At 46.4% G+C, this 10621-nt stretch overlaps 1 protein-coding gene across 5 annotated transcripts in view; it reads left to right on the top strand.

Moving 5' to 3' along the window:
• Positions 1-10483, top strand: part of MTMR2 (myotubularin related protein 2) — a 67224-nt gene extending 56741 nt beyond the window's left edge. For all 5 annotated transcript variants that reach the window (XM_069808346.1, XM_069808342.1, XM_069808343.1 and 2 more), the window contains 6 exons: positions 147-332; positions 1216-1422; positions 3905-3997; positions 5616-5729; positions 7181-7357; positions 8400-10483. In XM_069808346.1, the coding sequence (XP_069664447.1) occupies positions 147-332; positions 1216-1422; positions 3905-3997; positions 5616-5729; positions 7181-7357; positions 8400-8561 (939 nt within the window). In that variant the 3' untranslated portion in view covers positions 8562-10483. The remainder of the gene's footprint in view (positions 1-146; positions 333-1215; positions 1423-3904; positions 3998-5615; positions 5730-7180; positions 7358-8399) is intronic.
• The last annotated feature ends 138 nt before the right edge of the window (positions 10484-10621 follow it).

The following is a 10621-nucleotide window of genomic DNA, read 5'->3' on the forward strand; positions in this document are numbered from 1 at the left end:
AAGATATATCCAATGTTTTCTGCCTGCTTTAGATAGCACAATCACTGTGGTATTTTGTCAACTGATATTTGCTCAGGACAAACGATCGGGATAAAGTATAAAATATGTTTTTGCTTAATGATTTTTATGTGGATTTTGTTCTTCAGGCTAAAGGAGGGGGCTATGAGAGTGAGGATGCCTATCAGAATGCAGAATTAGTGTTCCTGGACATTCACAATATTCATGTTATGAGAGAGTCGCTGAGAAAACTGAAAGAAATTGTGTATCCCAATATCGAGGAGACTCACTGGCTGTCTAATTTAGAGTCAACTCACTGGCTGGAGCATATCAAGGTATGCATGTCTGCGTCCACTGGATGTGGCTAAGTAACTACAAGTCTGTACCAGTCTGTTCACTGGGAAGTGTATCCAGACCTAAATCCAGTGCTGGATTTTCAATTCATGAGAAATTTAAAGACTTACAATTTGTTTTCAATTTATAAACAACTAAAACCCCAGTTTCACAGAATGGGGAATTTTGAGGAGGTGGGAAGAATGACAAGATGGAGGGTTGAAATACTGAAAGATGGTGTTTTGGAAGTGAAGTGCGTTACTGGGTAATGTGGAACTGTGAAAGCCCTGGTTAGAGCACTGGAGTCCCAGAGTTTCCAAGTTCTGGACTCAGAGATCCTCGACATCCTAGTGTTACTGTGTGGTCCAGACCAGCAAATGTTGGGAGTTCATGCCCTGTCAGCCTTTCAGGAATCCAAGCAGAGTCAGAAGGAGTGGGGCAAAATGCTTCAGCTTCTACAGATGTTGGTTTTCAAATTAAGCTCTTCCTCTCCTAAAAATGTCCAGCTTACATTGTTGACCTGCTAATGCAGACAGGACCAAATCTGCTTCTGGGGCAGTTGCAAGGTGATGGCCATTTTGTTTTCATGTTCAGACACAGAATGCTCCTGCATTTAAATCCTGACCTGTCCAAGGACTAAGCTTAATGCAAGGGCTCTTCTAGAGTTGTGCCTACACTACAGTTTATACATGTTGTCATCTTGCTGGAACAAGAAATGTGTTCACCAATTTGCTGTCCTAGTTATAAAGTAGTTGGAACTGATTTACCATTCTCCTTGAGGCAGACAGAGCCCTTGGTTTGTCCTGTGTTGTCACTAGCCATTTTTCATTTATAGGTTCTGTTCCAAAGAGATTTTGTAACTTTTTTTTTTTTTCCTTGTCCTAGCTCATTCTCGCTGGAGCCCTTCGAATAGCTGACAAGGTGGAGTCGGGGAAGACATCTGTGGTTGTACACTGCAGTGATGGCTGGGACCGGACAGCCCAGCTGACCTCTCTCTCTCTGCTCATGTTAGATGGCTACTACCGAACTATCAGGGGCTTTGAAGTGTTAGTGGAGAAGGAGTGGCTGAGCTTCGGCCACAGATTTCAGCTGGTGAGTCACTAGCCCTTGGAAGGCACTGAACAGAAAGTTATTGTCCACCTTGAAGGATTTCAAAGGAGTTTAGCCTTTCCTGTGAGAAGTCTCCCAGCTGAACTTGCAGAAGAAAGGTGAATGCTGCTGCTATTGTATCATGGTTTAAGCCCAGCCAGCAACAAAGCACCACATGTCCACTCACTCACTCCTCCCCCACGGTGGGATGGGGAGGAGGAAATATAACAAAAAACTCGTAGGTCAAGGCAAGGACGGGGAGGGATCACTCACCACTTATGGTCATGGGCAAAAACCAGACTTGACTTGGGGAAAAAACCAAAATCAATTTAATTTACTACAAATCAAATCAAAACACAGATAAAGGGAAGTAAAACCAAATCTTAAAACACCTTCCCCCCACCCCTCCCTCCTTCCCGCCTCAGCTCCACTCCCGGTTCTCTCTCCCTCCTCCCCTCCAAAGGTGCAGGGGGACGGGGAATGGGGGTTGGGGTCGGTTCCTCACACGTTGTCTCTGCCGCTCCTTCCTCCTCAGGGGGAGGACTCCGCACTCGTCCCCTGCTCCAGCGTGGGGTCCCTGCCACGGGAGACAGTCCTTCACGAACTGCTCCAGCGTGGGTCCTTCCCACAGGCTGCAGTCCTTCAGGCACAGACTGCTCCAGCGCGGGCTTTCCCGTGGAGACACGGCCATCTTGGGGGCCTCTGCTCCCCCGGGGGCTGCCCTCCCTGGGCTGGGGGGACACAGCCTGCCGCCTGGTCTCCCCACGGGCTGGGGGGGCAGCCCCTCCTCCCCCGCTCCTCCTCCCCTCCTTCCTCCCTGACCTCGGTACCCGCAGAGGGGTTCCTCTCCCATCCCAATCCCCTACTCCCTGCAGGTTCCCCTCTTCACTCTGCTCTCCCAGAGGCACGACCGCCCTCACGGACGGGCTCGGCCTGGGCCAGCGCCGGGGCCGGCTCCCACCCGCGGAAGCTGCCGCCAGCTTTGAGCAGGGGCCGGCCCTGCGGCCCCTCCCCTGCCACCAAAACCCTGCCACACACACCCGATACATATTGTTTTCTGCCTATATTTCCAGTCATCCCTCAACCTCCTTGGAGACAGTATTGGTTAGATACAAGGAACAGGTAGTATTAAATCTCACAGATGTCTGACTGACATGTTGTGTTCCCATGCTTAGGCTTTAACTAACAGTGTGCTTTGGGTTCAGGATCGGCATTTCTGCTGGGAGTTGGCAGAGACCACTGGGCTATTTTTTGTCTTTCTTCCCAGTTCAGTCCATTTTCTGAGACTGCTTGGACACTGTCATCTAACATGCCTTGGTATTGAAGAGGCTGGGGAATTCGGTTATGGCCTTGACCTCACATTTTCTTCAGGCACGTTTTATTTTTGGGGAGGCTTTTAATTGTTTAGGTAAAAGATCAGCAGTTTGAGACTGGACCAAGAGTAGCTCATGGTTGTGTTCCTAGAGTGGGCAGAGGCAGCTTTATGGACTTGTGACACAGCAGTTTGTTACAGTTTGCACTGATGGGAATTGAGAGCGCCTTTCAGTGGTATCGTTTCAGTCTTTGTTCCTATTGTGTTGTGCTCGTAGCTGTTCTCTTGCAGTCCTTTAATTTTGGCAAGGGCTAGAACGAGGACTGTTTACAGCACATGCGATGGTGGGTTGCATAGTCAAATGCTCTGAGAAGGGTAGGGCAACTGAGGTTCTGCTGCAGCAAAACTGTTAACTGGTGTTTGAACGATGAGTATTTTAGCTTTGCTGTCTATACAAAGAAAATAACAGTATTTATTTCCTTTAGTGAAGGGAGAACAGTATTACAGAAGAGGTAGGGATTTCTGTTACTTACATGTTCTTGTTCTGTCTTTGTACAGTACTTTGGGCTCCTGGGTAATACGTAACCACTAACGTACTATACAAGTTACAAGGAATCAGGCCTCACATGTCTTGGCCACACAGCACGGTCAGGGTTGGAGGCCTACTTCTGGGGATACTTTCATCACTGCCTCTCTTGAGGTGGCAGGAGATGGGCTGGGGTAGTGTTTGTACAGCGCTTGGAAGCTGCGAGGTGTTGTGTGATGGTTATCGCCACATGCCGTGCCTGTAGGTAGTGTTTAGATCTAGCACACTGTACTACTGAAGTAGCCAGGACGACAGCTGCAACTGAAGCAAAAAGCATTCTCATTTTTTTTCCTCCTGAACTTCAGCTATTAACTGAAATCAGTGCCAGCATAGCATCTGGAGCCTCTACTCAAACAACTCTTGTTTTAATTTAGCATGAAAATATCCCCATAAAGAAATTTCACTTCAAAGACAAAGGGAGTAGCTGTCCTTTACTCCTTTACTCACTGATATGGACAAAGCAAAATCAAGACTCATTTGAACCTTCTTAAAGCTGTTGGTAAAGGCTTGGGTGACTGAGAGGACACCCCAGCAGTTTCCCAGTGAAGCCCTGTGCGACTCATGTTCTTTGTCCTGCTCTTTTTTAGAGAGTTGGCCATGGAGATAAGAATCATGCAGATGCGGATCGCTCTCCCGTCTTTCTCCAGTTCATCGACTGTGTCTGGCAAATGACAAGACAGGTAAATTGCTGGGTGGCATGTGTGTCCACAAAGCCAGTATACCAAGATGTGGCACAGTGTGTGGACAGGAATAATTACCAAGCTGACCTGCACAGGCTCTCCTTCCTGGGCTTCTACTCTTGTTTGGACTCTGGCAACAAGTTTCCTGGAAGTCTGTTTAGCGAAGGGCCTGAATGCATAAGTACATAGGAGGGCCACAATGCCAGTTCGCCTCAGATTAGCTAGTTGGTGGGTGCTGCTTACCTACACACTGCTGTAATAAATGTGAGCTTGTGAGAAGCAGCTTGCCTCACCCTGAAAGAGGGGACAGTTGCCTCACGCGCTTACCATGGGCAGGAACACAGCCCCCAGCAATCCTCAGTAGCCCGCTGTGCCTTCAGAAGCATGACCTGAGCTGCTAATGTAAGTCTCTAGCGTGGTGGGTGCAGACAGATCCCTGTTGCCTCTGCTCAAGGTGATCCCATAACCAAACCTGCAGCAAGACATTTATTTGGTCCATTTTAACTTCTTCTGAAGGCAAACATACTGCTCCTGACTCCTATGTGATGTACAGAGCTGAGTTCCTCACTTCAGACCAGGCATGGCAGAGGCACAGTTCAGGAGAGATCCCCTGTGGTTGGGAGGTTTTTTCCCCAAGTATGTGGGACCTGGAAGTTTTTTTGTGTCTGCTGTGACACAAACTGTGTCACATGGAAAATGCCAGCCATGGTCAGGTAGTGACCTGAAAAAATTGGGCTCATCATGGATTAAAACAGGTGAAATGGAAAAGAAGGATGCTACTATATATGAAGCTGTACCATATCCAAGCAGAGAAAGAGGGAGGCTTTACCATCATTGAAAGTCACTTTCATCGTGCTCTCCTTGGATTGCTCCTACAAGCAGGCATCCTGGCCTGCAGCTGGTGAGGTCAGGATGTTGCAACCAGGGCAGCCTGGGAAGAGATGGGTGGTGGTTTGCGAGGGAGGAAGGTCTCCCGCTCTCCTCTCCATCGCCCCAGCATGTCTGTGCAGTTCACTGCATGTATTCTTACTGACCCTTTGTGGAGCTCCAGTTCTCCCTGTCATGGGTCTGATTGTTTCTGCATGGAACGTCAACAGCAAACACAGCCCCTACCCATACACCTGTTCCTCCCGCTGACCTGTGTTGCAAGATACCTCCCTGCTGTTCCCTCTGGGAAGCGCTCTGTTGTGCACACAGGTTATTTCCATTTGGCCCCGGCAAATTGCCATTTCTTTTTACTCATTATTTCACATGTGCTTCAGCCTTTTGTTCACAGTCTCATTGCGTGGTCTGTCATGAGGGGCAGGCATAGCAGAGCAAGATTCAACTTGAAGCAGCACTGAGTGTATATAAACACAGTGGTCAAACCCTTCAGACCTCTGGCTTTTGCTCAAAATTCCTCTCTGTACATGTAAAGCAGCTTTCCAAGAGAGAAACTCTTGCTTCTGGAAGGAGTAAATATGATACCAAATATCCAGCCAGGCAGGGAACAGGGACAAATCCTGTTTTAGAAATCAAGAAGAGAGGCCAACTCCTTACCAAGACCACAAAGTGGGAGAAAGTTTATTTGCGATTCCTGTTCTAAAATCCCAGCCTAATTTTCTGGTTCTGTCTGAAGTTTCCTACAGCATTTGAGTTCAATGAGTACTTCCTGATAACCATCCTGGATCACCTGTACAGCTGTTTGTTTGGGACATTCCTGTGCAGCAGTGAGCAGCAGAGAGTGAAGGAGGTAAGACAGCTTCTCTCCAAGGTGAAGGCCAGGTACTGCGATGGCTTTAGCTGGCCAGCTGCTACTAGAGAAGTTGTTTCAGCACTCAAAGATAGTGGTAGATGCAGGTCTGGGTAATGCCAAGCCCCCTTCTTAACAGCTGGGACATGGGGTATTTTCCTCTTCGCACAAACTGCTGTCTGTTGGAGACTTCACATTTCAGAGCAATACCATTTCCCTCTGGGCAGTCCCACTGCTTTCAGCATGGCTTTCAGCTACTCACTGGTGGCTGAATAGCTCCTGGGGTCTCCCAGGTAGTTGGAAATGCAGTTTTTCTTTGAACTTCAGTTTAATGTAACCTTCTCTGGGGAAACCGGTACCTTTTTGTCCTCCCTTTTCCTTGAAGAGGTCCCTTGAGGTTGCTTTTAACTACCCAGTGTGCATTGTCATTCTGCACACATAGGTTACAGCAAGTAACTGGTCTCAGTGTGTGTTCTTGCTGTGCTTGCATTTTTCCGGGAGAGGACAGAGCTGCTAGTATTAGGAAGGACATGCCTCTAGGTCCTGCCACTAGCCAGCTCTGCCCTGCAGTCTGGTGGAGGTTTGTTTGCCAAGGGAGGAGCATATAGATGTGTACATTCAGACCCAGCCTGGAATCAGAAAGAGAAGCAGTGACCCTCATTCTGTCTCACCTACCTAAAGATGAAGCATTTTGTCACCAGAATGTTGCAACTCAACATCACAGAGGTACATTGAGGACAGTGCTGTGTAGACCTGATGTGATTATATGTGATAGTGCATCAGTTAAAAAATAATAATAAAAAAAAGTACTGTAATACAGAAGTGATAGGATTGTACTGTATTGAAAACAGGGTCCCTGTTTCTCTAGAGTCCACAACGATTGAATAATTGTAATTTCCAGAGAAGAAAACCTGCATTCTGTTTGCATGTGGGTTTTTTGGGTTTTTTTTTGGGGGGGGGGGTGGTGTTAAAGCCTGAGCTAGCAAAGTACTTAATCTAGAAAACACTTCAACACTGGTTTCACTGGGACTATTCACAGGCCTAATTATTCCACTAGATCAGGACCTAAATCAAATGTTTTCTTTTTTTCTTTGCAATTAAATACTCGAGCAAGTCTTCCAGGAGCACTTTAAAGAGGTGAAGTTTAACTAAAGCATTGAGAGTTCACATGCCAGCGTCCCCTTGCTGTGCCAATGACGATTCCTGGTCTGTGTTGGCAGCTGGGTGGGTAAGAGGGGATGTTTCCATGCCAGGCTGTGTGTGTGCCTGCCTGCATGCATGTGCTTTGATTACAACCACCACATCAAAAGAATGGGGTTTTTTTTCTTAAGCTACAAAAGGGCAACCAGCTCTGTATTAATGACAGGCATACGTATATGCTGTTATACTCTGTAGATAAATGCTGGGATTTGTATGGGAAATAAGGCCTCCTCCACCCCCTTCCCTTACAGAGCCTTCCAAAAAAGACCGTTTCGCTTTGGTCTTACATCAACAGCCAACTGGAAGACTTCACTAACCCCTTGTACGTGAGCTACTCCAACCACGTCCTGTATCCCGTGGCCAGCATGCGCCACCTCGAGCTGTGGGTCGGCTACTACATCCGCTGGAACCCCAGGATGAAACCGCAGGTACCTCTCTTCGAGGATCCTACTTCTGTTTCCCTCTCTGCTAGTACTAATACTGTCATTTTGGAGTTCCAGACCTTTGAAGCACAAGAAGTAATGTACACACTTAAGCTGCCACTGCTTGAATCTAAACCAAAAGCCTAAATTCAAATGCAAGCAAATGGAAGAGCAGCATCTGCAGCTGACTGGTGCGGGTGGTCAGCTGGAGGTCGCTGCCTGGTGAAATCCGCAGGAGCTGAAGATTCTCAGCAGTTTGGAAAATTTCTCACTTAGAATATCGGGAAAATAATCTGAAGTCTCTCTTCTTTACAAAAGAGCCTAAAAACCTAAAACTTCTTTGGATGTGGGATTCTAGATCTGAGCTTTGGGCTATATTCAGATTATCGGCAATAGGAACCTGCTGCTTGCTTTGGCTGCCCAAGGCACAGGGGTCTGACTGCAACCCTGTTATGCTCGCTCTGGAACTCTGACAGCAGGGAAACTGGCTTGCCCAGGGCAGGCACCTGGGACAAGCAGTCTGAACATGGCCCTAAATGCTGAAATCACTTTTTAATAGGAAGGGACAAAAATTCCTGGATTGCCTCAGTGTCCAACTGCAGTTAACAGAGCTTTGCAAATGTGGGGCATTAGGTACAGGAACCCAACAAATGCTTTACAGTACTAACTAACTGTTTAACAGTCAGAACTATGTGAAAATATTTAGATAAATCTGTATTGTGGGGTTTTTCTCCCCAAAGCCCTGAAATTACATCCAGGTTGAGATGCCAAGGCCAGTGTCCCCCAGAAATGTCAGAGATTAGAGTTCTGTAATTTTCATCTTTCAAAATACACAGTTTTGTTTAGCCACCATTGTACTATGCACCTTGGATAAAAATAAGCATCCCGAAGCCAGAGCAACTACTCACCCCTGGGCTGGAGACAATGATATAACCCACGTACCACCCCTCCTTCCCTCATAGCTGTGTGTAAGCTCAGCGATGTTTTGTGGTTCAGGCTTCCACTTCTGTGCTTACCTCCCAGCACTCAGCTACACATTTTCTTGCAGGAACCTGTCCATAATCGCTACAAGGAGCTTCTTGCCAAGCGGGCCGAGCTGCAGAAGAAAGTGGAGGAACTGCAGAGAGAAATCACCAACCGTTCCACCTCATCCTCTGAGAGAGCTGGCTCTCCCGCACAGTGCGTCGCTCCTGTACAGACAGTTGTATAGTATGGACTTTTTTTTGCCAAGTACCTTCCCAGGACCACGGGGGCAGCTTTTTTGAAACCCTCTGGATTTCCAGCGTGGTATCTGGGAGCTGCCAATCTATTTATTTATTTCTCTCCAGGGTAATTTATTAGTACTGTAGCACTAGAGGAAGCTTAAGCAAAAACAAACAAACAAGGCCCCCTATGCAATTAACCTTCTCAGTGGCTAGATTATAATACAAGCTAATTGCACTTGCCACCTAAAAGAAACCTAGAGCTCTTTCTCTGTTCACTTATGTGCTGGAAATCACTTGGCTTTAAAGAGAAACTGTGCACTAGAATGAAGTACTGTGGAGGAAAAATATCTACTCAGAAGTTTGAAAAAGCTCCCCTTTGCTAAAAAGAACTACCGAATCTGGCTTTGTATTGGAGCCTAGAATACAGCTGTAAAGGCATGAAACCCTCCACTATTAATATCTGCATAGCAGTGCTGACGAGAGCATTTGCCAACGTACTTAGAGACAAGCAGCAATAGCATCTGGAACATATCACCGTTCTTCTCACTTTTCCCTCCACTTTTATCTAGATCATAGGAAGCCATGTAAACAATGCCTTATTTAAAGAAAGGGCAGCTTCTACCAGTAAAACCTGGTGGTAGAGGAGCAACCTACATGACTTGACTTTGTAGGACAAAGTTCACTTCCATCTTTGCAACTTCAGAGTCTCACTTACGGTTTACATTGGGTGTGCCAGGATGCAACTTAAGCACCTCTATTTCTGAGGGGGGAAGCAGAGCATGGCTCCCCTGGGCTTTCTGCAGCTCCTCTGTCCTCCAGTGCCTCCTACTTGTCAGGGGAAGGGTGGTGGAATACCAAGGGGCATGTGTGAACTGCTGGGATCAGTCATTTCATTTTGCTTGGGTAAGTGTAATTAGTGATTTTAATGCTTCTGTGCAGGATCATAGTGGCGTACTTAAGGTATTTCAGTTTTCTGTTAACTAGTGGAAGCAAGCGTGTATCAACCAAAGAAGCCTTTCTGCCTGCAGAACTTGCAACTGCTACCTAAGGTTATTCTGGTAGATTAAACAGCTTAGCCAGTTTCTGAGGCCTATGTTTAGGTCTCTTTCCTTATAGCATACTTCAAGAATTAGTGTCACCTGACTAAACTTAAGTCCAAATTCAGTTTTAATACAAAATTTTGCTGTAAAAGTGGAGATAAAAAACACACTTGGTGAAACCATGCCTGCCCTATTGCTCTTCCAAACAGGTAAGTGCAGGGCTGTAGAAGGTTGGGCTTACAGCAAAGGAAGTTATATATGTGCAAGGATCTTCACTCCAGGCTGCTTCTCATCTCCATGCTAAGGAAGAGGGGCACTGCTTGGGCTGGGTTCTTGTGTTGCTCTTTTATGATAGGATCCCAGACTGTGGTCACCTGTTTCATACACCCATCAGCATGCTGCTTCACTCAGCCTCTCTTCCACGATAGAGAAGTATTTTCTGAGAGAGTATAAGAGTGGACTGATTTACACATCAGAAATTGCCTTTCAAAAGCCACATTCCTTCCGAGGCAGTAACTGTAATTTCCCCCTGCAGTCTCCATTTCTGCCTGCTCTACTGCAGTCAGCGTCTCAGTATTTACAGAGAAATCCACAGCCACCTTCTGACAGAATGAGGAACAGGCTGTATAGCATTGCTGCACTTGTTACAGGGTGGCCTGAGATGTTACAGTTCAATAGTGTGAAGAATCCACACAAAATACCTTCTGAAGGACTTGGATTTGCTTTAAGGTTAAAGGGCAGATCTGCTCTTACGTACTACAATCACTATATAAGATGGTTCATAGCATTATTCTATATTAGCAAATTGACTCTGTGTGTATATTTTGTTTCTTGATGAAGGCTGTTTGGTTTCCTTAACGCTAATAAAAAATTGATAAATGGGTAAAGTTCCTGTGTGCTTATTTTCAACTATGTGGTTCTCCAGAGGACTCATAGCATGTGCAAATGTTAATAAAATAGCACTGAAAATTTAGTGTTTCAAAACCAAATCTCTCTCATTCTTCTGCAGGTGGACTTACAAGCTG

The sequence above is a fragment of the Haliaeetus albicilla genome, chromosome 20 (assembly GCF_947461875.1).
Source record: "Haliaeetus albicilla chromosome 20, bHalAlb1.1, whole genome shotgun sequence".
Taxonomy (NCBI): Eukaryota; Metazoa; Chordata; class Aves; order Accipitriformes; family Accipitridae; genus Haliaeetus; species Haliaeetus albicilla.